At 44.5% G+C, this 27,428-nt stretch overlaps 1 protein-coding gene across 1 annotated transcript; it reads right to left on the reverse strand.

Annotated features, from left to right (window-relative positions):
• Positions 1 to 26,788, reverse strand: Cers5 (ceramide synthase 5). The gene is made up of 10 exons (XM_027396560.2): positions 26,507 to 26,788; positions 10,469 to 10,574; positions 9,115 to 9,245; positions 8,799 to 8,856; positions 6,230 to 6,280; positions 5,486 to 5,578; positions 4,162 to 4,290; positions 3,960 to 4,066; positions 2,966 to 3,122; positions 1 to 846 (listed from the first exon to the last, which is right to left on the reverse strand). The coding sequence occupies exons 1-10, from the start codon at positions 26,701 to 26,703 to the stop codon at positions 646 to 648; spliced, it is 1,230 nt and encodes a 409-aa protein (XP_027252361.1). The 5' UTR covers positions 26,704 to 26,788; the 3' UTR covers positions 1 to 645.
• Positions 26,789 to 27,428: the final 640 nt, after the last annotated feature.

The following is a 27,428-nucleotide window of genomic DNA, read 5'->3' on the forward strand; positions in this document are numbered from 1 at the left end:
GAGGAGGGTTGAAACACTTTAATTACAGAAGAGTAAACAATAGTATAAAACTGTTAACAGCACACCCAGTGGCTGCTGCCTTCCGTATCTCAGCTCATCCTCTCCCACCCCCCCTCCCTGCGTACCATTGAGCAAAGAGCAGGGCATCAGTAGTTGTCCCTGTCACTATCAGGTGGTAGGAAGGGGATGTAGCTAGAGGCCACAGTGATCCTGGGTATCTAGCCAAAGTCCTTATCAGGTTTAACATTGCTTCCTGCTCCAGAAGAACTGTTCCCAAAACCTGGAGCTGAATCTGGCGGCACCATGTTTAGATGGACCAGGAACTTAGAGCCTCAAGAGCCGGGAGACAAGAACGTAGATGGTCTGGAGACAGCATAATTCAAGATGCAGCCAATGCTGGGCTGGAGGTGCGTTGAGAAGTAACTAGGCAATACCTAGTGGTCCTGAACTGTGCCCCAACCCAGTCAATGAAACTCATCCATATGCACAATGCACAAACAAACAAAAACAGACAAACACAGAGCAAATAACATTACTGAAAGGACCGGGGGCATTAAATACAAAACAGCAGTTTCTTGACAACATGAAACTGTTTGGTTCCTTGATCCTCCTCAGTGCCTTGCAGTCCCTCTAGTCACAGGACTGTTAATGTGGGGAGGCCCCAAAGAGTGGGTTGCCAACAGCTTTACAAGTCCCGTGCTCTTCAGCCCAGTGGCTGCCTGCCATGTGGCCATTCACGCAGTTGGCACCATTGCTGGAGCTGCGGCCAGAGAGGTTGTTTGTGTGGGTGGTCTCATCTTCCTCCTCTGAGCTGCTCTCTACGTCACTACGATCATCCTTAGACACCTGAGTGGGACAGGATCAAAGGCAGTAAACATGCTGCTACTCACAGAATCACAGGGCAGATTAACCTCAGAAAGACTACTTTTGGACACTTTCTGATCTAGTCTATGTTAACATGACAGCTGATTGAAAATATTATCTGAACCATTGGCTGCTACTGTGAATAGGTTTTGCCTGCTTTCTGTTTTTCTCTCATCAGTGCCATTACAGCTGCTTTGATAAAGGGACAGCTTAAGAAAACAGAACCATGTATGGAGTCCCCATATAGGTGTGAGGAAAACTCCAGCACTTTTCCCCTCTTCTACCACACAAAGAACAGGGAAGGACAATACAAATGTCTGCTGTCATGGTTTTATCTTCTGATGATTGTGACACTACATTTATTCACCCTGGTTATCCTGAGTTCTGCTTTATTACCCAAACTGATCCATGAACCTTTGTCAGTAGTTCTGCTACTACCAGGCTTAGCATCAAATTTTTGGCATCCCTAGGACACTGTAAAGTCAAGGACAGGTGGGCAGTCAGTATGGAGCGCCTTCCCAATCCTGACTATGCCTTTTATTTCCAAATGAAAGGTTTGGATTAGGGTCGTGTTTTCCAATGAGTCACCCTGCACAAAGGGTTTCAAATTCTCTATACTGGGCCATATAAGTAAAGGATATGAAACCAGTGAAACCTATGTTAGGATGATGACCCCTGCAGCATACAAACAATGATGTATGCACTGCTTAAAAAGCATTGTGGTGAAGGGACATGGCTCTGTCTGTTGTTATAAAGGAAGGGCATTTGCTTTAGATGAGTTCTGTGACTGTAGTGACTGTAGCTGTTGGCTCTCAACTCAAGAGAACTGTGATCACGATGTCTAGGGAATTTTCACCAGAGGGCAGAATGTCCAGATCTGAGGTGTAAAAGCTCAAAAGCAAAACACATTAAAGACTAGACTTAGTCTTTACCGTAATTTAGGGAAGGAATCTGGTAACTTCAACTCCAGTCAACCACAGTCACATAGGTTAGGCAAGCAAGCACATTCTGAGACAGACGGACCAGGAAGGACAGCGGGAAGGAGGACCCATCCAGACAGGTGCTTCTCTCAACAGGAGAAGCACAGGTGCACTTACATGCAAAGGATGAAACTGTCCAGCTCCCAGCAGGCATAGAAAAGAGGAAGGAGGTAAAAAGAGAGCAGAAGGTACAGAGTCTGCATCTAATCCCTCCTGTGTAGGTCACCTAGTCAGGAAAGAAAGGCAGAGGAGAAGAGAGATGTCTAGTAGCTACAACATAGGCACAGCACACCACACAAGTCCTGAAACCAATTACAGCCACCAAGAACAGTGACAGGAGATAAATAGCCAGGTTACATTCATCTGGAATTAACATCTCTAGCAGAGCCCATCCCACTTGGGATTCTGCATAACTGATAGTGTTCTGGCTTGGCACAGTGCGACTGCTTGTAGAACTTGTAAAGTTCAATTATGTTCTATCATTAAGTGGTGCCCCTCAGGGCTGGAATTAGCTGAGTGGCAGGATGCTTATTCACCAGGCACAAGGCCCTGGGCTCAGCCTCCAACAATGTCTGAAAAGGCAGGGGTATCTTTGTGTTTTGTGCACTAAAAACCAAACTCATGTTCACTGAAGACTCTTGCTTCAGACAGTGAGCGAGTTCCTAATTTAAACCAATCTTGTGTATTGCAGCATAGTCACCTTAGAATAGTTAGTGAACTACCTACCACACCATTCATTCCTAGACAGTCCAACCTGGCTTCCCAGGACCTACCTTCAGCTTTACATCAATAGCCACTCTTTTTTGTTTATTTTTGAGATAGGATGTCAAGTATTCCAGGCTGGCCTCAAATTCACTACGTGGCAAAGGATGACCTGACCTGGATTTCCTGCGTCACCTCCCTAGCCCTGGGATTACAGGCACACATATGCCACCATGCCTGGTTTATATGGTCCTGGACCAAACCCAAGGCTCCACGTAGCACTCTAGTGACTGAGGTGCATCCCTAGTCTGACTGTGGGGCTGCTCATGTAGCTGAGGGTCCCTAGGCTGGACAGAGGTCTGCCGAGAAGTATCCATGCTCCTACAGGGTCCAAAGTAAGAAGGATGCATCAGCCTTACCTTTCCCCGGATCAAAGCTTTAAAAGCAATTCGTGCAATCAGGTAAGACCAGATGACATGCAGAACCTGTAGGATCAGGAGAAGGCCATTGAAGAGCCACCAGGAAGAGTAAGGCCCAATCATTTCCCAACTCTCAAAGAGGGTTGTGTTCAGAATCCTAGGAGGAGGAAACAACAGTTAAACTTTAAAGGTCAGTTAGGCAGAGGAAGCTGAGTCCCTAGGACAGTCTTCTGTGCTCCTCCACACACTTCACATTCTTTGCAGCAACAGAGTTATTCACAGGGAATGAATGAGTAAACAGAGGAGCCTACAGTGTTTCTACTTTCTGGGACAAGAGGAAGAGATGGATTCTTAGGAAGTGATGGGGTTTCTTATTTTTTAGTTCAAATTAGGAACAAGCTTGTTTCACATGTTAATCCCTTCTCCCTCTGTGATGTGGTTTCTTACTATTAATCACTTCAAATAAGCAGCTTCAAACATTGGTACAGCAGTAGGACTATTATCCTAGGAATGATTTAGATTCTTAAGTACAGAGAGCAGTAAGTGGTTGATTTGCTGAGACTAAGCAAAATTTTCAACAGTCACTAACTTTGTAGTCTAGGTAATGAGTATAGAAGGGAAATGCGCCAAGTGTCTGTGCTGGTTAGGATGAGGAGGAGGGCATACAGCAAGATCAAAGCAAGGAAAGTGAGAGTCCCTGTAACCAATGCAAAGATGGTAAAGGAGCGATGAGTGACTTAAGCATAGACTGAAGACTGCAGGCAGAAATGAGCAAGAAAAGCCAGAAGTAAATAATGCACATACCCAGACTCACTAGAAGTATTGCATGAGGCAGCTGAGGTCCTGGAAGAGTCCACAAAGGCTCAGCCTAGCTCAAGGGAAAGGTAGGGCACTGGGGTTCTTAGTGTTTGACCAGCAAGAACAGAATAGAAAAACTAGATTGGCAAAAGGTATCATTAGATACCTACCACAGTTCACAGCCTTGAGCACTTACCACAATGGATAGATTCCTAGACGAGTAACCATAAAAACTGCACTAAAGATCACAAAGAGGGTGTCACAGAGCCGCTGATATTTGGCATAATTGGCCAGCTTGGCAGCCTGGACAAAAGAAAAAATTTAGTTGGGGAGAAAGTCATTTCTCACATGTCAAGAAAGGAAAAGAGGAATGATGAAGCAGCATGTTGAGCTCTTACTTCCAGCAAGAAGTCCGAGGAATCATGGAGACACATAACCAGGGTTCCCACTCGAACCATGTTGTTGATGTAAGAGAAGGTGATAAGCCCAATGGTGGCCAAGTGATGCACGAACATGATCAGGAAGTCCTAGAAAGTAATGGCAGCAAAGGAGAGGCTGTGGGAATGCCTGCCCGACAACCCAACACTCCCTTGGCTCAGCAGTTAAGAGCATTTTGGTTCCTTGCACCCATGCATGTGGCTCTCAAGTGCTTCTAACTCTAGCTCCAAGGGATCTGACACCATCTTCTGGCCTCTGTGGGATCTGGACAGACTCACACACACAGACACATACACAGAACCAAAATGGACCTTAAAAATGCCGGAGAGCTGCTGATCAGCTAAACAATTCATCTTACTGCAAATACTTCCAGCTTTCAGGCTCACTTTTTTCCCCCCCTCCTTGGGCTCACATGAAAAATTAAAGCTAAGAAAATCTCAGTTTTATAAATAAATACTGTTACTTATATATCATATATATTATATGATATGATTTACATATTTTACATATAAATAATTATTAGATGTGGTTTAAGTGTGAAGTGTCCTCCCCCACAGGCTTACATTCTGGGTGACTTTTGCCCAGGTGATGCTACTGTCTTGGGAACCTGTGGAACCTTTAGGAATAGTGGACCCCAATTGGCTGCAGGTTAGGGGGCTGGCCTTGGAAGACTATACCAGGCCAGTGGCTGTGGCTCTCTGCTTCCTGGTTCAGTGCCGTAGCTGGTCCCACCACTACTTCTGAGGCTATGAACTAAGCTACTGCCATACCTTCCCTGCCACTGATGGAGGAAACACTCAAACTGAACCAGAACCAATCTTTCATCTTTAGTGTGCTTCTGTCAGGGGTTGTGGTCACAGGGAAACAAAAGCAGCTGGAGCTGGGATCCTTAGTAAATACTTCTCTCCTCAGTGAAACACAGAGTAGGAGAAGGAAGCGAGTATGAAGATTCTGTCCTTCCTGTCAGTTTTTATAATATAGGTAAGTCATCTCCAACTATCATCACTTCATGGATGATTCAGTTTTCCTGAATCAGGCCTTGGTACCCCAGTTCTGTGTAATTCCCTGAGCTTTGAAATAAAAGAACAGGACATGCTTAGCTGTGGCCTTGCTGTTCTCCCAGCTGTCCTGACCACCTTAAACACCTTCCATCGTTAGGTCTCGTTTCTGGAAACATTATGGAAAGCTACTGACAGTCCTGTCACACCCATTCTCTTTGCATCACGATGGTAGTGACCACAGACGGTAGTGACTGAGAAAGCAGCTGAGGGACTGACAACTCACCTTTCTTTTAACATCTGTGAACTGAGAGAACATGAGAGACCAGTAGAAAGCCAGCTCCATGATGTAGTAGTAATAAAGCTCTCTCGAGAGTGGCTGGAAGAGAGAAGAACAGCTACAACAGCAGCTAGGCAGGCGTACCCCATCTCTGCAGCACCCACACTATTTAGTTTTTTTTCTCCTTCACTGATTCCCAAGATCTGCAATGACTGAGACTGGATCAGTATAAGATGCCAACTTTTTCCTTTGTGCTCTGTAAACTCACCTTGAATCTTATCTTCTAGAGATGGTATAAGGCTAACACATACACACCACAATCCTATCAGTGCATCTGGAATTCTGACAGAACCGCCTTAGGCCTTCCCTCTTCCATCAGTCCTTCCTTTCCCTGATACTTTTAAAGTACAGACTAGAATCAAGATGCCCTTATGAGGATTCTAAGAGCTCCTGATTAAAAGAGAAGAGATCTGATTCAGGAAGGACCTGTTAACACTAGGGAACTGCTTTTCTTCCCAGGACAGTGGGGACATGCAGAAGCATAATCTAGATTAAAGCTCACTAAGGAATTTCTGCTATAGGCCTGGATATAGACACCCAGAATGTATGACTTAAAAGGACTGGCTCACAGTATCAGGGAACTATGCCTGAGCTACTGTCCTGGACTGACAGTGCACTTTCATCTACCCTCCCTTACACACACACACACACACACACACACACAGAGTCGTGAAACAATTTATATCCTACCTGATATGGATAGTTCTGCCAGCACTGTCGAGTGTCCCAGAACCAAGGTGTCTACGGGAAAAACAGATAATCCAGATTGGCCTTTAGTTCCCCACACTGTTACAAGATCTACCCTATCCTTTTCTTTAAGCTAGGGTACAAGAAAGAAGAAATCAACATGTTGTGGTGTAACAATAATCCCAGCACGTGGGAGGCTTAAGCAGTGATGTCAAGTGTGAGGCTAGTTTGAACCAAAAAGCAGGTTAATGGCCAGCCAGTTATCTAGCAAGAGTCTGTCTCAAAAAAACAAAACCAAAGCAAACCACCATCACAACAGAAGACAGGCAAAAAGAGAAAAAAATCTCCTCACTCTTGTTTTTGAGAAGACAGTCTCACCATTTAGCTCAGGTTGGTCTTGAACTCACAGAAATCCTCCTGCCTTTGCCTATCAAGCACCGGATTTTAAGTTGGAGAGTAGTCCGGCTGTACAGTGAGTTCTGGACCAACTTGGACTGCATAGTGATGCCTTGTATCAACTAACCAAAGACTAGCTAGGTCTGGAGGTGCATGCAGAGGCAGGAGGACTGATCTGAGTTCTAGGCCAGCCTGTGCCAAAGAGGTCCTGGGGATCCAAGTCAGGTCTTCACACTCTCATGGGAAGCACCTGAGCCAATGCAGTTATCTTCCTAGCCCCAAATTGTGAAGGATTTAATATCTATCTATCTATCTATCTATCTATCTATCTATCTATCTATCTATCTATCTATCTATCCATCCATCCATCCATCCATCCATCCATCCATCCATCCATTCTATCCTATCTAATGATGGGTTTGTGCATGTCAACGAGTGCCCAGAAGCCAGAAAAGGATGTCAAATTCCCTGGAGCTAGACTTAAAGGTGATTGTGGGGGCGTTGGTGGCACATGCCTTTAATCCCAGCACTCGGGAGGCAGAGGCAGGGGGATCTCCGTGAGTTCAAGGCCAGCCTGGTCTCTAGAGTGAGTGCCAGGATAGGCTCCAAAGCTACACAGAGAAACCTTGTCTTGAAAAACCAAAAAAGAAATATCAGAGGTTAAGAGCACTGGCTGCCCTTCCAGAGATCCTGAGTTCAATTCCCAGCAACCACATGGTGGCTCCGTAATGAGATGAGATCTGGTGCCCTCTTCCGGCTGCAGGCATATGTGGGGGCAGAATGTTGTATACATAATAAATTAAATAAATAAATAAATAAATAAATAAATAAAATCTTTAAAAGGTGAATGTGAGTCCTCAGTATGGGTGGCTGGGAATGGAATTCAGATCTTCTACAAGAAAAGCATGCATTTTCAGGCACCTGTACGCATGTGCATAGACAAATACACATACATAGTTTAAAATCCCATCTTTTAGGGTTGAGAGATGGTACAGAAGTAAAAAGTACATGCCATCTATCTCACAATCCTATTTTTTTGATTTGATTTGTTGAGACAGGGTTTCTCTGTGGCTTTGGAGGCTATCCTAGAACTAGTTCTTGTAGACCAGGCTGGTCTTGAACTCAGCGATTCACCTGCCTCTGCCTCCCCAGTGCTGGGATTAAAGGCATGCGCCACCAACGCCCGGCAAGATGTATTCTTAAACTATGTATGTGTATTTGCCTATGCACATGAGTGCAGGTGCCTGAAGAGGCCAGAGGTGTTGGTCCCTAGAGGTGGAGGTACAGGTGGTTATGAGCGCCCAACTGAGTGTGTGTGTGTGTGTGTGTATGCTCGAGATGGCACTTAATGTAGAGATCAGATGCCATCTTTATACAATTTGTTCTTTCCTTCCGTCTTTATTCCCTCCCATCACCACCCCCAACCTGTCCTGAAACTCGCTCTGTAGACCAGGCTGGCCTCGAACTCAAGAGATCTAACTCTGCCTCCCGAGTGCTGGGATTAAAGGTGTGTGCCATCAGGTCTTGTCTACAAGAGCTAGTTCCAGGATAGCTTCCAAAGCCACAGAGAAACCTTGTCTTGAAAAAACAAACAAAAAAAGATTTATGTATTTATGTATTTCTGCATGCATGTCTGCCTGCACACCAGAAGAAAGCACCAGATCTCATTACAGATGGTTGTGAGCCACCATGTGGTTGCTGGGAATTGAACTCAGGACCTCTGAAAGAGCAGCCAGTGCTCTTAACCTCTGAGCCATATCTCCAGCCCCCAAGGAAGAACAAGAATTTTTTTAAGTGCTCTGCAAATCACTAAGTACCATTATGACTTAATTACTAGCATTATTTAGATGGAAATAGTTAAGTCTTGAGTTTAGTGAAGTCAAACCCAAGGTAGAAGATAGTCTATTAGCATATATCCTGCATATAAATTGCATATAAACTGTATATAAACTGAGGAATAGAAAAACTTAAGGAAAAGTAATTACATAAGCTGGGAGTGGTGGTGGCACACACCTGTAACCCTAGCAGTGCAGAGGCTGAGGCAGAAGAGTCATAGCCAGCCTTATCTCAAAAATAAATATAAACAGCTGAAGGTATTTAAATGTTTACTTCTAGAAACTGAGGCATCTAGACACTTGTAGAACCCAATGAGAGGACAGAAAGAGTTTAGACTCACCAACCAGAGAAATCTAATTCCGTAGCAGAATATACATAAATAAAAAGTGAATCTCCACCTGGGTGAGCAAAGAGTAGAAATTAGATAAATGTAATCTAAAAAAAAAAAAAAAAAAAAAAAAAAAATTCTTTCTTTCAGACTAGAAAAATCAGGATAGCACATTGGTACAAAACTGATCTCTAAAAAGAGTCAGCTCCAAGCTGGCTTTTAAAATCTTATCTTGAGCATCAGATCTCTTTTACTATCCTAACAATGAACTAAAGGGTCCAGTTGTGCCCCACCCCTCTTGCCTCTCTACTCCCTTCTGCCCACATACATGCTTTCACAGAATTTAGTGAGCGTTGGAGGCTTGTCCTGATTCCTGCGATGGCGAAACCAGCATTGGATTTTTCGGACATCCCAGTCCAGCTGCTTTGATAGCCCCTGCAGCCTTTTCTCATCAGGATACTGTAGATGAATAACCAGAGTTAGAATACCCCTTTTCCCACAAACTCCCAATCTACAAATTAAGTGGCAAAGAGGTGACAACTACAGTGGTTCAAATGGTATTTATCTTTTCCAGGTCTTATCCCCAAATCATTTTTAAATAAAGTCACTTTATTCTAATAAACTTACAAATAAAAATATTACACTGCTAGTTTAAGACAAACATTTGTCCAGTGTCAAGTCAAGCTCTATACATCTTGATAAACTTGTATATAGTTAGAATGGCAATTCTAAAGCAACTGAACTTTACTGAGAATTTTACACTTCCACTACCATTTATATTTTCATTTATCCATCACACACACAGACACACAGACTCTCTCTCTCTCTCTCTCTCTCTCTCTCTCTCTCTCTCTCACACACACACACACACACACACACACACACACACACACACAATTACAATGGTTGTTTTTTTCTAATTTCAACTCCAAAATTACTTTTGGTGGTGCATGCCTTTAACCTCAGTACTCCGGAGGCAGAGGCAGGTGGATCTCTATGAATTTGAGGCCAACCTGGTATACAAAGCAAGTTCCAGGACAGACAGGGCTGTTATACAGAGAAGCCGTCTTTAAAAAACAAACAAACAAACAAACAAAACAGAACAAAAAAACAACATTCAAAATATAAACTGGAGGGCTGGCGAGATGGCTCAGAGGTTAAGAGCACTGACTGCTCTTCCAGAGGTCCTGAGTTCAATTCCCAGCACCCACATGGCAGCTCACAACCGTCTGTGACTCAGGTTTCAGGAGATCCAATGCCCTCCCTCTTTTGGCCTCCACCAGCACCAGCACACATATAGGGTACATTACATACAAGCAGGCTAAACATTCATATACATGTTTAAACCAAATAAAACTGAACCAAACCAAAAACAAAAGTTGCAAAGGCCACTAGAACCACCCTCATCTTGATTAGAAGCTGGTGCAAGAAAAGGGAAAATAAGACAGAATGTGTGTCTAGGTAGAGGAATTCGGGTGTTCAGACAAAGATGCTACAGAGTAAAACTTAAAGGTGGGTGAAGTACAATAGTAAGTATAGGCTAAGGCTCTCCACAGAGGTACAGAGCAGACCAGCCAAACGTGAAGAACCATTGCTTCCTACCTTACCTTTCCTTACATGCTCTATGCTACCTACACAGCAACCTTCATGTGACTTCCATCTTTTGTTCTCTGCTTACTTACCTTAGTAATAGATATGAACACCTTCTCAAGGGTGTCATTGGATTCGACCCGATAGAGAACACTATCTTTGATACCAACATGGAGTGCACAGGGTTTGGCAATAAATCTGTAACAGAGAAACAAGGTCCAATTCTAAATATAGGTTGCTAGGTCATTATCAGGAAGGAACTAATGTGAGAAACACAAGACTAGGAACTAGAAATTTGTTATTTGGTTTCATATTCTGCCACTGACATGCTTAAAGAGACCTATTTTTAAATGGTGGACTGGACCTAGGCAAGATGGGACACACCTTGCCTCTCAGCACAGGCAGAGGTTGGTGGATCTCTGTGAGTTCCAGCCCAGCCACAGCTACAAAGAGAGACACTATCTCTAAAAATAACAACAAAAAAGCAAAAACAAACAAACAAACAACAGCTGGGAGACGGTGGCACACGCCTTTAATCCTGCGCTCAGAAGGCAGGCTGGTCTCTTGAGTTCCAGGACAGCCAGGGCTACAAGGAGAAATCCTGTCTTGAAAAACTCATAAAAAAAAAACAAAACAAAACAAAGAAGTTGGGTTGCCAGGTATGTATGGTGGTGCACTAGGTGGCTCACACCTTTAATCTCAGCACTAGGGAGGCAGTCAGATCTCTGTAATTTCCAGGCCAGCCATGGTTACTAACAAAGAAAGATCCTGTCTCCAGACACAAATAATATTAATGACAATGTACATAAAATACTCTGTAACAAGTGAAATTAGTAAGATAAATTTCCAATACAGAGAAACCCTGTCTCCAAAAACTGAAGAAAAAAAAAGTTCTCACATCAGAAGATGACTAAGCCAGGGGTGGTAGCACATACATGTGGTCCTGTACTTGGGAGGCTGAGGCAGGGAGATTGAACATTTGATGCCAGCTCACAGTACAAAGAGAAACCCCATCTCAATTTAGTTCTGGAGGAGAGGGTGGTTTTCTTGATCTTCTTTTTTTTTTTTTTTTTTTTTTTCATTTTCCGAGACAGGGTTTCTGTGTTTTTGGAGGCTGTCCTGGAACTAGCTCTTGTAGACCAGGCTGGTCTCCTGGAACTCACAGAGATCTGCCTGCCTCTGCCTCCCAAGCACTGGGATTAAAGGTGTATGTTATCACCGCATGGCTGATTTTTTAATTTAAAATTTTATGTGTGTGTGTGTGTGTGTTTTTCTTGTGTGCATGTTGGTGCACTATGTGCATTCCCAATGCCTGACAAAACCAGAAGAAGGCATCAGAATCCCAAAGGCTGGGAGTTACAGATGATACTGAGAGTCCATGTGGGTGCTGGGAATCAAACCTAGGTTTTTTGGAAGGGCAGGTACTACTCTTAAGCCCTGGGGAGTCAACAAAGGCCCTCAAAACAAGCCCTTTACCCACCAGTCCCTCTCCGTGGCTCAGAACCAAGTCCCCAGTTCAGCATTGATTAACTCTGAGGATTGAGAATAGGTAACTTTATTATTGGGGCTGGAGATAGCTTAGTGGTTAAGAGCACTGGCTGCTCTCCTAGAGGATCCAAATTCTATTCCCAGCATCCATATGGCAGCTCACAACTGTCTATAATTACAGCTCCAGGGGACCTGACACCTTCACACAGGCATACATATAGGAAAAATACCAATGCACATAAAATAAGAATAAATCATTTTAAAAAAGAAATTGTACTGTTTTCTTGTATAAAGAACCCCAAGCAAAGACATTTTATTTTATATTATTTTGGGTTTTTTGAAACAGGGTTTCTCTGTGTAGCCCTGGCTGTCCTGAAATTCAACTCTATAGACCAGGTTGGCCTTGAACTCAGAAATAGGTTTGCCTCTGCCTCCCGAGTGCTGGGATTAAAGGCATGCACCACCACCACCAGGCCACAATTAAATTTTAATTAGTTAATTAATTAATATGTATACAGGGTTCTGCCTCCATGTATGCCTGCACGCCAGAAGGGGGCACCAGATCTCATTATAGATGGTTGTGAGCAACCACGTGGTTGCTGGGAATTGAACTCAGAACCTCTGGAAGAGCAGTCAGTGCTCTTAACCTCTGAGCCACCTCCCCAGACCCCCACCCCACCCAGAGTTATTTTTAAGATGAAATGACAATCGAGGCCAGCCTGGTCTACAAGAGCTAGTTCCAGGACAACCTCCAAAGCCACAGAGAAACCCTGTCTCAGGGGGAAAAAAAAAAAAAAAAAAAAAAAAAAGATGAAATGACAAGATGCATGCCTACTTTGGCATCTGTTAATAAAACATTCATTAGAAATAGCCTTTAATGAATCAGGACATCGTTCAGTTGGTAGACTAATGTGCCTACTAAGTACCAAACCCTGGGCTTGATCCTTAGATCCCAGTAGTCCCAGTACATGGGAGGGGGAGACAGGAGAATCAGGGGTTCAGTGTTCATCCTTAGCTACCTAGTAAATCTGAGGGCAGTCTGGGCTTACATGAGTCTTTGCTGTGAGTGGTGACACATACCTGCAATCCCATGAAGAACCTGTGTTCAAGGCATAGCTATTATCATTTTCACCAGAAACAGATTACCTCAGTCTTCGTGCCCACTAATACGCTCATCAGAGTCAAACAGGAAGTCTGCACCTTATTCACAGGTAAAGCTAAGATTCTCATCACAATTGTTACCTGACCTTGGAATGGACTCAATATCCTAGAGCTAGCACAGATCATTTTTTGCCTGCATTAGCTCAGAGTTCAATGAAAAACTACGAGACCAGCCTGACTTATATAACAAGTTCCAGACCAGCCAGGTCTACATAGTAAGACCTTGTCATTAGGGGGAGGAGGGAAGAAAGAAGGAAGAAAGGAAAAGTAAAACTTGTGACTGGGGAGATGATACTTTTTTTTTTTTTTTTTTCCCTGAGACAGGGTTTCTCTATGTAGCCCCCTAGGTGTCGTGGAACTCACTTTGTAGACCAGGCTGGCCTCCTCAACTCACAGATATCCCTCTGCCTCTGCCTCCGCCTCTTAAATGCTGGGATTAAAGGTGTGTGCCACCACTGCTGGGCTACTGGGAAAATAATTTAATGGTTAAATGTTTGCCTTCCAAGTGTGAAGATCCTCTGACCTACATTAAAGGGGGGAAAAAGCCAGGCTCGGTGGTGGACACTTGTAATCCTAGCATTGGAGGTGGAGACAGATTTCTAGGACTTTCTGGGGAGCCAGCCTAACCTACTGGCCAACTTCCCAGTCAGTGAGACCCTGTACCAAAAAGCCAGAGAGGATGGAACCCATAATTAACCTAGTGACCCCAAGTTTCCCAGCCCCATAGACCATCCTGAGAGCCAAGACACATGTGTCAGTGTAACCAGCCTATTTGTATTACTTGCCAGAAAACAACGATTAAAAAGCACCGTCTAGGGGCTGGAAAGATGGCTCAGAGGTTAAGAGTACTGGCTGCTCTTCCAGAGGTGGAGTTCAATTCCCAGCAACCACATGGTGGCTCACAACCATCTGTTATGAGATCTGGTGCCCTCTTCTGGTGTGCAGATATACATGGAAGCAGAATGTTGTATACATAAATAAATAAAATCTTAAAAAAAAAAAAGAAGAAGAAGAAGAAGCCCGTCTAGAGTGACTTCTTGTGAATAGTTCACATTCACCATTGATTGTGGAGCAAATCACAAGTGCAATAGAACTGTGAATATTGAAAAGCAAAGCAGTAGGTGATCTCACACTGACTAACCTAAGGGAACAGAGAAAAGGCAGAATGAAGTTACTTCCACTGTGCAGGTATATATTATCTTCAGGCTGACCCACTAGACTTGCATCTTGAAGTAGTGGGTGAGATGAATAGCTTTCAGGCCAGGCATGGTGGCTCATAGCTGTAATACCAGCACACAGGAGACCAACAAGAGAGCTGCTGTTAATTCTAGGCCAGCAAGAGCTACACAGCAAGATCCTGACTCAACCACCTCACCCCCACCTGAAGTAATTTTCCGGCTGAGGAGATGCTCAGCAAGTGGAGCACTTGCTACACAAGCCAAACAACCTGAACCTAAATAAGAACTGGACCCAGTATCCCTTCATGCCAGTATCCGTGCATGTGGTAGAGGAGACAGGGGGTGGAGCCCAGAGAATCCCAGGAAGCTGGTGAGCCAGCCATCAGGGCTTACACCAGAGTGAACCCAAGAAACCCTGTCTCAAGGTGAGGAGAGGTGGGATTGCCTCCTGAGCATCTCTGATAACCACACACACGAGTAGCTTTCAGAGTGCCTACTTCTCTAGACCAATCAGCAGAAACTTGGAGCAAATCATCCAAACCAGCCTGACCGTCTCAGCAACAGCAAAAAAATCATTAAGGATCTCAAATGAGGTTTTATTTATGTGAATAAGATCTATTAATGTATACTGCTACAGAAATTAAAATTTAAAAAATTGTATACTTATTTACAATAATGAGCTTGTTACATGGTAATTTAGCATCTTGTGAAAAATAACTTTTCCAAACTAAAAAGAAAGAGGAGTAATATAACTTGACAGTTTAGTCTATCTGGCAGCTCTGTTTGCATGTCAGTGCTGCATTCAGTCTGTCACAATATGGATGTGCCACGTATACTTATGAGAGAAAAGAATTCTGACAAAATCATGGATGTATGATGAAGACAGTCTGGTTCTACAGACCTTCTGAAAGGATGTAGATTCTAGGTCGGGAAAATGGCTTATCTGATAAAGGCACTTACTGTCTCTAACCCCAACTGTCTGAGTTTGATCTCTGGGGCCCATGTGGTCAAAGGAGAAAACCCCCACACACTAATGAAATAAGAAAGTCACTCTTTAAAGGTTTTTGTTTTGCTTTTTGAGACACGGTCTCTCTATGTAGCCCTGGCTGGCCTCAAACTCAGATCCACCTGCTTCTACCTACAGAGTACTGGGATTAAAGGTGTGCACACCACCACAGCTGGTTGAAAGAAAATTATGTGTATATGTAAGTGTTCCATGTGTGGGGTGCTCATGGAAACCAAGAGACTATGCCAGATCCCCTGGAGCTAGAGTATCAGGTGTCTTCAAGCAATCAATATGGGTGTTAGGGAACAAACTTGGGTCCTCTGGAAGGGCAAACAGCAAGTGCTCTTAACCTCTGTGCTATCTCTGTGGCCTCTCAAATTTCGTGTGTGTGTGTGTGTGTGTGTGTGTGTGTGTGTGTGTGTGTGTGTGTGTGTGTGTGTGTGTGTGTGTGTGTCTGACTGAGTCTAACTATGTTGCTTTGGCTGGCCTTGAACTCTCTATGAAGACCAGGTTGGCTTTGAGCTCACAGAGATCTGCCTGCCTTTGCCTCTAGAGTTCTGGGGCTAAAGGTGTGCGCCACCATGGGGCTGGAGGGATGGCTCACTGGTTAACTGTTTGCTGCTATTGCAGAGGACTCAGCTTCAGTTCCCAGCACCCATGTGGTAACCCCAGTTTCAGAGGTTTCAACGACCTCTTCTAGTCTCCACATGTGGAGCACATTCATACATGCAGGCTCCAAACACTCAGACACATAAGTAAAAATAAATCTAAAAAGTAAAAAGGTGTGTAGCACCTCCAACTACGTGCTGAGATTTGATCCTTGGCTCCTCTGGAGGAACAGCCAGTGCTCTTAACTGCTGAGTCATCTCTGCAGCCCCCCACATCTTACCTTTTTATGATTATACAACTTGGTGCATTTCCTCCAAGTTGAAACATACACACCCAAATAAGTATATTATGGAAAGGGCAACAGAGTGTTCTTCCTCAAGAAAGTCTTACCATCCTTTATATTCCAAGAAACAACTTTCAGTGTTCTGTATTTCAGAATTAAGTCCTACTTTCTCCAGACTCCCTTCACAACAGAAGTCAGCCTTGACCAGATCCTCCTGCCTCTACCTCTCCAGTGCTGGGATTATAGGTACACAGCACCATGCTGGGATAACCACAATGACTACACTTTATTTTAACTGATGGCTTTTTGGCTGTCCCCCTAAAGACTAAAACTAGGCAAATACTCTAAAGTCAGATTACTTACCATTTTATCCTTGGAACATATATCATAACTGTTAACCTCTCAATAAGTAATTGCTGAAGAATGGATAATTTTTGGGCAAGGCCTGGTAGCACAGGTTTGTGTAATCTTAGCTACTTGGAGATTGAGGCAGGATGGTTACAAGTTAAAGTCCTACCCGGAGCTACAGAGTAGGATGAAAGCCAACTTGGGGGAGGGGGCAAAAAGCAACCTGAGCAACTTAGTAAGACCTGTCTCAAAATAAAAGAGTAAAAACAAAGAGGACATAGCTCAGTAAAGAAAGGCTCTAGAATCACCATCTAACACCAACACCCAGACAACCCGAACCAAGCAAGATGGCGTACTCCTCTAATCCATGTAGTGAAATGGAGGCCATCTTGGATTACAACAGCAAGTTCTAAGCCAGTTTGGACTACACAATGAGAGCATATCTCATTGAATGAATGAGTAAATAAATAAAGAAGTTCCTTTAAAAAAGTACCCCATTAGAAGATGAAGGGCCACCTTTAAAGACAAAGCCCTTCCTGGCTCAGCTTTGTGCTTTATCAAGTATAGAAGGTCATTGACTTCTGAAGAATCAGAAATTCAAGTTAACCAGATTTTTTTTTTTTAAGATTTTATTTGTTTATAACATTCTGCTTCCATGTATATCTGCACACCAGAAGAGGGAAGAGGGCACCAGATCTTATAATGGATGGTTGTGAGCCACCATGTGGTTGCTGGGAATTGAACTCAGGACCTCTGGAAGAGCAGTCAGTGCTCTTAACTGCTGAGCCATCTCTCCAGCCCCGTTAACCAGATTTTTATGTGTATGTGTGTTTTGCCTGCATGTATGTCTGTTCACCACGTGTATGCCTACTGCCTGAGGAGGTGAGGAGTGTGTCAGATGCCCTGGAAATGGAGTTAGGGATGGTTTTGAGTCACCCTGTTTTTTGAGTGCTGGGAACTGAACCCAGGTCCTCTGCAAGACCTCTGCAAGAACAACAAGTACTCTTAACTAGATGAGCCATCTCGACAGCCCCAAATTAACCAATTTTAATCTACAGTCAGAAATTTCCCAAGAAGAATTAAACCACAATAATCTGATTTAATTGGAGATACTCTGTGCCTATGACGGAGACTTCTAAGACAGACTCCAACCAGAAGCTAAAATCTACAAGGAATATCTTTTTTACCCCCCCTCCCCCGTGTTTATTTTGGACACAGACTCTCTCTATAGCACAGCCTGGCCTCAAATCTGTGATCTTGCTTCAGCCTTGTGAGTGCTGGGATTACAGGCACGTGTCACCACCACACTCAATTAGAAATCCTGGATTCACAAGACACAACACAGAATGTGGTTATTCTCTGATGGGGGAGAGGTCCTTCTGTGTATGTTTGTCTTATTGGTTGATAAATAATGCACTGTTGGCCATCAGGGAAGCAAGTTAGGCGGGACTAGGAAAGGAGGAGGATTCTGGGAAATGTAGGAAAGGGACAGAGCCACCATGTAATCCCGGCAAGAGAGGAAACATGCCGCCAGCATCCTTGGTAAGATAAGTCTTTATAAAATATATAGATTAGTAGTTATGGTTGATAATTAAGGCAGAGCTAACATATAAGAAATCCTAGTCATTTGGCCAGCAGCACTGTAACTAATAATCTCTGTGTGTTATTTAGGGAACCTAAGGAGGCAGTGGAACTCAGGCCGCTGGTGGAAAGAGTTATTGTTACAATTCTCACTGCCCTCATGGGCTGTGCAGCTCCCTGTGTATATGTCACTACTTGACAAACTTGTTTACAGATCGTTAATTACTGAGCAGATTTAGACAGAAAAATACAGAACAAGGCAGGGTGGCGCAGGCCTTTAATCCCAGCACTCGGGAGGCAGAGGCAGGCGGATCTCTGTGAGTTCAAGGCCAGCCTGGCCTCCAGAGTGAGTGCCAGGATAGGCTCCAAAGCTGCACAAAGAAACCCTGTCTCGGAGAAAAAAAAACCAGAACAATGGTTAACTAGACGTTACTGTCAATCAAATATTAGTAAAAATAGAATATCTGATTACTTAAATCACTCAGGGACTAATTAATATATTAAAAATCTTCCTAGCCCTTGAGTACTCTCACTCACCCTGACCACTGTTAGGATTTTTATCTTGCCACAGGGCAAGATAAAATGCACACCTTTGATCTCAGCACTGGGGAGGCAAAGGCAGGCAGATCTCTGAGTTCAAGGCCAGACTGGTCTACAGAATGAGTTCTAAGACAGCAAAGAATATAAGAAAAGCCCTATTCAAAAACAAAGCCAAAAAAAGGAAAAAAAAAAAAGATTTTGTCAATTTTTGATCTGTTCTACTACAGGACACTGAATAAAGTTTCCTTTTTTGGCAGTGGTGGGGGAGCCCCTCTTTTGATCCTCCTACTCCATACTAAATGATGGGATTACAAGTATATGCCATCATGCCCTGTTTTTGCTGTTTTTTTTGTTTTTGTTTTTGTTTTTTGAAACAGTGTTTCTCTGTGTATCCCTAGCTGTCCTAATACTAGCTCGGTAGACCAGGCTGGCCTCAAACTCACAGAGACCTGCCTACCTCTGCCTCCCCACTGTTGGGATTGAAGGCGTGCACCACCACAGCCCATCTTGCCTAGTTTTTTATGTTTTCTTTTGTTTGAAACAGGTCTCTCTATAGAGCCCTAGCTGTCCTGGAACTCTATGTAGATCAAACTGGCCTTGCCTCTGCCTCCCCAGTGCTGGGATTAGAAGCATGTGTCATTGTACTCAGCCTGGGAGAATCTACTCTTAAAATGTTATTCTCAGAGCTGGAGAGATGGATGGCTCAGTGGTTAAGAGCACTGGCTGCTCTTTCCAGAAGTCCTGAGTTCAATTCCCAGCAACCACATGGTTGCTCACAACCATCTATAATGAGATCTGGTGCCCTCTTCCAGTATGCCTGCATGTCAGAACACTGCATACATGATAGACAGACAGACAGACAGACAGACAGACAGATCTTAAAAAGTGTGCTTAAAAACAACAACAACAAAACCCACGTCATTCTCTGAGCTAGAGAGACGGCTCTCCCAGAACCCACACAGTAGCTCACACCCTATTAACTGGTTCCAAGGGAGTTGATGCTTTCCTCTTCTGGCCTCTGAGGACACTAGGTCCACACAGAGTACACAGACATACAGAAAATAAAAATATTTTTAAAAAAAATGTCCTCCAGAGGCAGGTGGATCTCTGTGAGTTCCAGACCAGCCTGGTCTCCAGAGCGAGTGCTCCAAAGCTACATAGAGAAACCCTGTCTCGAAAAACCAGAAGCAATTTTTTAAATAGCCACACCTGATTTCTCATTTTATTTTATTTTTTACCCACCCCTACTTATTTTTTGGTTATGTACATGCACACATGAGTGCCAGTGCTCATGGAGGCCAGAGGTGTTAGACCTCCTGGAGCTAGAGTTACAAGTGGTTGTGAGCCTCCTGATAGCGGTGCTGGGAACCCAACTTGGGTCCTCTGTAAGAGCAGTACACCCTCTTAACCACTGAACCATCTCTCCAGCCCCTACTTGCCACATTTTTAGAGCTATGTATAGTATAGCACAAGCTTGCACTTCCAGAATTCAGGAGACAGAAAAAGCAAAATTATGAGTGGAGGCCAAAGTAAACCTTGTCTCAACCCATCTACAACCGTAACCACCATCAAAATAGACAAACCCAAGCAAAATTAATTTTTACATTATTGATTTTATGTGACAAATCCAAAACACTAGTCCTGGTATGGCAGTGAACACCTGTAATCCTAGCACTCTGGAAGCGGAAGTAGGAGGATGAGGAGCACAAGGCCAGCCAGCTTCAGCTACCTAAGGAGTCTGAGGCCAGTCTAAGCTACAGGGGACTCTGTCACAAACAAAACAAAACACAAGTTGTACAAGGTACTGGAATGTCAACATGTACACAAGCAGAAAGTGTAGGCTGGGAATGCAGCTGTTACAGTGCTCACCAAGGAAAAATACCTTGGCTCTAGAAACCAGACAGGCTAGTCACCTGAGGCCAGCCTGGGATACAGGAGACCTGGCATCAGTAAAAGTAAAAACTGACACATCATTTTTGAAAGCTAGTGTGTACTTATATTTACTTTATATCTCAACTTTAAGTCCTCACATTTGAAATTCTAAGAGCCATGTGCAGTAAGTAGTGGTTACTATACTGGACAACATAATTCTAATTATTCTATCTAGGAAACTGCTTTCATCATTTGTTTTTGGAAATAGTTAAGAACAATTCCTTTTGCAATGATATCTCAAGTTGCCTAATAATAAAAATGGAATAGATTCAAGTACAAATGGTCAAAACTTGGTATATATCTTGGAAGTAAGATCTGCCTAAAAATATCCCTGCAGAGGAATTCAAAAGAGGCAGCCCTCCCCTTCTAACTCTATAAGGACGGGTTAGATGCTATTTCTACTTTCATTTGCCCATTCCAAAGAGTCTATTGTTTTGAATCAAGAGGTGGTGCCAGAAAAAAACTAAGTAACATGTTTCTTTTTGGTGACAGATACACTGTCTCCAGGATATGTTAGGAACCTGATCTCAGTCATGACTGTGTTGAGTTGTCTGCAGAACACTAACACTGACTGTTCAGAAAAAGCTGGAGCTTTCTCCCTGAGTGAGGAGGACTTCTTCAGAAGGCTTCTGACCATCTGGAACTGGCTGAAAAGTGAGTTTTAGATAAGAGGGGGCCATGTGACCATTTTCCCACCCTCACTCAGCTGATCTGCAGATGTCATTTAATTCTGTGATTTGCAATTCAATAATGCTCAACAGAACAAGCTTAGGGGAACAGTGGAGTGGGCTGTGTTCTGTACCCTAATCAGCCTTTATGGCTATTTTCCTCGGGAGGACGTATTAATGCTGGCTAAAATGATGTGTTCCAGGACAGCCAGAGCTAAGAAATGTGCCCGGTTAGGTGTGGTGGTGCATGCTTTAAACCCCAGCACTCAGAAAGCAGAGGTAGGGCCTGGTGGTGGTGGTGGTGGTGGTGGTGGTGATGGTGATGCACACCTTTAATCCCAGCACTCGGGAGGCAGAGGCAGGCTGATCTCTGTGAGTTCGAGACCAACTTGGTCTACAAGAACTAGTTCCAGGACAGCCTCCAAAGCCACAAAGAAACCCTGTCTTGGAAAAAAAACAAAACAAAACAAGAAACAGAAAGCAGAGGTAGGATTTCTCTGAAGTTTGAGGCCAGCCTGTTCATTCTACATATTAAGTTCCAATCAAACCAGGGCTACATAGCAAGTCCCCATCTCAAAGGACAAATAAATGTGTAACTGGGTAGCAAGTGAACCCATTCGGTTCCCAGTGATGGAAAATGCTATCAGGAAAATTCCCTGTACATCCTGGTGAAGGTACTTACTTCTAAGTGACAAGAGAAAAGACTGAAGTAATGAATAAGCAACAGTGAAAGTGCTCACCCTTGTCCTGCATGATTCACAAAACAATTGTCTTCTGGCAATAAGAAGCTCCTGTTGCAATAACATCCCAAATAAATTAGCCTACAAAGATCTGGTGATAACAGTATCTAGTCACAGGCCCTGTTGGATCCCAAGGAACAAGTACTCAGGAGCCCGCTATCAAGTTTCAAACAACTTTATATAAAAATTTAGCTTCAAAATCCATGAGTTGCAAATGTCTGTAATCCCAACAATCAGGAGAAAGAGGGAGGGCAGCTTGGGCAAGAGAGAGATCCTGTCAGTCTCAGAAACAAAACAGACAAAAATTAGATACAAGAGATCTAGCTTAAACCATTCTCTCAGGTTTCAATTAGAACAAACCTGGAAGAGTTGGCACCTTTGTGGCAGAACATGGGGGTGGTATGCTAAGTGTGTGTATGAGGGAAGAAAGACAGAGGCTACAGAAAGTATGCATCTACAACATGGTGAGATTTAACAAAGAATCCTCACCTCCCTGATTCACTCCAAGCGTCTATTTCATACTAGACATCTCTATATTTCTGACAATTCCTCTGAGCATTTGTGTGGATGAGCAGACCCTTTCCTATCATTCAGCAAATATTTACTGATTACATGCTACAGTATGCACTAGATAGATCACCCCCACTTTTGCTATTTAATAGGTAATAACTGCTTCTGGAGTTGGTTTGTTTTTTGCCTGTGTTGGAGATTGAACCCAGGGCAAGCATTCTATCTCTGAACTATATATTCTCAGGTCTATTCTGTAGTTCTTGAACAAAAGAGAATAGTGCTGGGTGTGATGGTTTACCCTTGTAATCCTAGCACTTGGGCAGTGGGGGTAGGAAGACCATCAGGAGTTAAAGGCCAGGCTGAGTGACAAAGTGAGTTGAAGCCAGTCTGGACGGCAGGAGATATATTTTATTTATGGTCAGATAGTTTTTCAAGTAATCTCTATTAGAGGAGGCTGCAGTTCTCTAGAGAATTAGGAAAGGAAAAAAAAAAGCACTGTGGTTTATGAGAAGGAAAAGAAAGCAAACTCTATTTTTGGGAGATCTCTGGGACAACACAACCAGGCTTGGCCTGATTAACACCACCTGTGATCCTAGCACTTGGGGACCAAAGCAGAATTTTGAGTTCTGAGCTAGCCCATAATATATGGCAAGACCTTGTCTGGGGGAGGAAGTTTTTTTTATCAAGTAGAAAGGATAGGGCTAAGACTCCTTAAAATAAAACATAGCTCTTAACCCCAGTAGTATGTAGGTAAAGGCAGGTGGATCTCTGTGAGTTAAGAGGCTAGCCTGGTCTATATAGCAAGTTCCAGAACAACCAGGGCTACATAGAGAGACCCTATCATAAATATATGTCTATATCTATCTATATCTATAATCTTAAGATATACAGTAGTAACTCAAGCTTCCTTCCCTTACAAAAACATTAAATCAAGTACAGGAGTAATATGAATCCCCCCCCACCTGCCCCCGTTTTGGTAGACAGTCTCAATATACAGTCTTAGCTGGCCTGGAACTCACTAACTAGCCCAGATTGGATCTCAAGTTCATGATCTTCTTGCCTCAGCTTCTTGAGTACTGGGGGAGGATAGAAGCTAAATCTGGTGCACATTTGTATGTAACCCTAGATCTGGGAGGCTAAAGAAGGGAGAACTCCTGTGAGTTCAAGCCGAGCAAGGCTATAAAGTATCAGTCCAGCTAGCTACAAAGTTAAGCTCCCATCTCAAGCAAACAAACAAAAACACCTAGAAGGTGGTTTAAGGAAAACAGAATCCTATCATATACTATGAAAGAACTCCAAATGTGGGAAAACCAGCTTAATACTGGGTCTAGCACCAAACTCAGAGCTCTACCACTCAGCAAAAACCCCAGCTCTTGCTAGACTTAGTTTATTGTCCACAAAAGGTTAGCATCTGCCACTTAACAGTCTATGGTTTGCTACATCATTTGTTTCTAGAAACTAAATAGGTAGCATTTAGGAAATGAGAAAATGCAGGAAAAACAAACTTCCCAATTATTTTGGATAGGCTTTTTGTTTGTTTTTTCTTTTCTTTTTTCTTTTTTTCTTTTCGTTTTTTTGAGACATGGTTTCTCTGTGTAGCTCTGGCACTTGCTCTGTAGACCAGGCTGGCCTGGAACTCACAGAGATCGGCCTGCCTCTGCCTCTCGAGTGCTGGGATTAAAAGGTGTGTGCACCACCACCATCCAGCTTGTTTAAAAAAACATAAAAAAAACCAAAAATTCTTGAGACACAGGTCTCACTATGGTTGTTCTGTAACTCAATATGAGACCAAGATGGCCTCACTCTATCTCGAACTCAGATCTGCCTGCCTCTGTTTCACTTACTCTCTGAGTGCTGGGATTAATGTGTGTGCCACTATGCCCAGCAAAAATTCCTATTTTATGGTGTTTTGACTGCATGCAATTCTGTGCATCATGTGCACACCTGATGCCCATGGAGAAGGCCTCAGATCAACTGGAACTGGAGTTGCAGATCGTTGTGACCTGCCATGTGGGTGCTGGGAATCAAACCAGGATTGTCTGGAAGGCACCTGAGTGTCTGGCACAGTTCTAAATCACCGAGCCCCTCTCTAGCCTCTTGAATAGGCAGTCACTGTACTTTAGCGAAACTTCTGCTCCCTTTATGAAAGACCAGCACACGAAATAGTAGCAGTCAAGTCTAAGCCCTTTCTGAGATAGCCAGTTTCAAAGGGAAACAAAATAGCAAGACAGTTTCTCAGGCCAACTTTTCCTAAGATCACACATGTGACAAACAAGGTGCTTGTCCCTACTAGACAAGAAATAGATTGCAGGTTCATCCTCTGACACTGGCATACCATAGAAACATGCAGCTAGAATTCCCACAGGGAACAGATCCTTTCCCGTGCCATCACCTCCAGGGAACAGTCTCCAGCCATCTGGGGGAACCCTGTAGAATCTGAATATGTAGCTTTGTGTAAACTGTTTTTTTTTTTTTTTTTATGAACAAGGCATTTTTATCACTAGCAGCAGGAAGTCACAAAACGTACAGATCGGTATGAAAAGCAAAGAATATTCGTATGACAATGAAAAAAATTTGTATTGGATTGTCTGTTTCCCTTGGTAGCCATTACATCTCGTTTTCAGCCCTCACATACTAAGAAAAAGAGTACCTGGATCCAGTTTACTCCTAAGTCTGCACCTCCACCTCAAGAAGACTTAAGATAATGACAATTACCTTGAAAAACTCTTAAGTTCTTGGGGGCCCAGAAAAGGCATTTAGACTTTGAGTTTCATTTACTTCGTCTAAAAAGCATATTTATTTATTATATATTTACCTTTGCACTTGATTGTCTGGTACAGCACTTTTACAAGAGACAACCAGTCTTAATAAATGCAGATAAGTGACTAGCTACATATAATAATAAAAAAAAAAAGGCGGCGCAGGCCTTTAATCCCAGCACTCGGGAGGCAGAGGCAGGCGGATCTCTGTGAGTTCAAGGCCAGCCTGGTCTCCAGAGGGAGTGCCAGGATAGGCTCCAAAGCTACACAGAGAAACCTGTCTCCAAAAACCAAAAACCAAAAAAAAAAAAAAAAAAAAAAAGCATAGGCAAATCAAGGAAATAATCCAAAACATATTTCTGAGTAATGGTTTATTTTGTCTAAACCACATCTCCACACTAGAAAAGGGCATTCTTGCATTACAATCATGCTTGTTCTAGATAAAGATTTTTACAGAAGACGCCTCTGTACCTATGCAGAGAGTGCTTTCTTGGAGTAAGCTTTATCAAACACACACACGCAGCTATAATAAATCCACATCATAAAATACTCTCTGAGTAATATCTTTTTGGCAGCAACCCACCATTCAAAGAAAGGGGGACTCTTCAGCTCGGAGCATATGGTTAAGGCAAAGTACAACCTTAGAAGCTGGGTCACAAAACTGTTTTCCAATAACCCCCCAGGCTCTGTTGCCTTCAAAGTGACCACTCCTCCCATTGCAGGCCTCCAAGGCCGGCCCAGCAGTTCCTCTTGACACCTTCCCCAAACTTTGGAAGCCTCAGGCTTCACCACACCCTATCCTAGCTAGATGTCGACTGTCATACTAACAGAGGACGTCCACGCGCTAACAAATCAGGGCTTGGGGCCTAACTGATCCGGTTTCCTTCAACTCTCAGAAGCTCATGTAGCTTGGGCAAACCTTACACCGCATGCATCCTCCGAAGTCGCTCGGAAGGTCAGGTGCCTGCACTGAGCCCACCAGCTTCCACGACCCCAACTAACTGTGGCTCTCCTGGGCCCTTCCTGTTCCTCGAGCGGGGCTCTGCGGGAGCACGATTCACTCTCGGGTTCTTGGAGGATGGGAGGCAGCCCATCTTAAGGGCTTAACCCCACGCAACTCCGAGGTCTGCACTTCAGGGGACCCGGCGACCCCCTCGGCCCTCTTCCACTCGCCCACACCCCGGACTCGCGGGCTGCATGCAGGCTCCGGGAGCGCGTCGCAGGGCTCCGAGCATCCCCACGGCGCCCCCGGCTCCCCCGCTTCCGGGCCTCGGCCTCCCGCTCGTCCTCCCCCTCCCCGCCCCCGGCCCTGCGAAGCCGCTCTCACCGCTCGAAGAGCAGCCTCACGGAGAAGACGCCTGCCGCCAGCGGGAACACAGACAGCATGTGCCGGGCGCGCGGGTAGCCGTAGCCGTCGGCCGGGCCCTCCAGGTCGGCCCAGCTCACGTTCTGCGGCAGCCAGAAGCGCTCGCTCCACAGCCAGCCCCACAGGAGGCCCAGGGCTCCCGCGGCCGCAGTCGCCATCTTACGCCCGCCCGGCGGCCACCGCCGCCACAGCCTCCGCGGCAGCCACGGCCAACGGAACCCACTGGGAAGCAGCCCCGGGGCGGGGCCCGGCCTACGGCCACCCTCTTCCGTCCCCGGGTCCTCCCAGCAGCCCAGCCCGCCTCTCCCGCAGGCCTGGCCTCCTCTCCGCCCATCTCGCCTTCCCGCCCACTTCCCCGCCGCAGCAGCCCGGGCGCCCTCAGGTAGGGCCTGGCCTCCTCCGCTGGCCCCCAGCTCGCCTTGGCCACGCCCACAGACATGGCCACGCCCCTCTCACCTGCAGCCCGAGCCCCGCCCAGCTCCTTGCAGCAGGTTTGACCCCGCCACGGCCACACCCCTACTTAAGGCTAATTTCTCCCTTCTAGAAACATTCCTCTAAGTCCATTGGGTTCTAATCCGGTCTGGCTCCCAGTCAGGTCTGATCGTCGCTCATAGTCCCTGTGTCCCTGCCAATCAGCTGTGCCATTCATCCGAGTTGGTTCTAACTACCACCCATTCCACCACGAGCATATTTATTAATCCCAGGCTCTTCTTTGAGGCGCCTCCACGGCCTCTACCCTGGTTTGCTGTAGGCCTTAAAGTTACCTTCACGTTTTCTCAGGCCTTAAAATATCCTTAAATCGCCGGGTTGTGGTGGTGCGCACCTTTAATCTCAGCAATAGGGAGGCAGAGGCAGGAAGATCTCTCTGTGAGTTCGAGGCCAG

The sequence above is a fragment of the Cricetulus griseus genome, chromosome 2 (assembly GCF_003668045.3).
Source record: "Cricetulus griseus strain 17A/GY chromosome 2, alternate assembly CriGri-PICRH-1.0, whole genome shotgun sequence".
NCBI lineage: Eukaryota > Metazoa > Chordata > Mammalia > Rodentia > Cricetidae > Cricetulus > Cricetulus griseus.

What these genes read in the sequence shown, in the direction of transcription:
- Cers5 (XM_027396560.2), bottom strand. Translation starts at nt 26,703, where the DNA reads ATGGCGACTGCGGCCGCGGGAGCCCTGGGCCTCCTGTGGGGCTGGCTG. An exon ending in GGCAGAACTATCCATATCAG is followed by an intron (nt 5,579 to 6,229) that starts GTAGGATATAAA and finishes TCTCTCTTCCAG; the next exon opens with CCACTCTCGAGAGAGCTTTA. An exon ending in CCTCGGACTTCTTGCTGGAA is followed by an intron (nt 4,067 to 4,161) that starts GTAAGAGCTCAA and finishes TCTTTTGTCCAG; the next exon opens with GCTGCCAAGCTGGCCAATTA.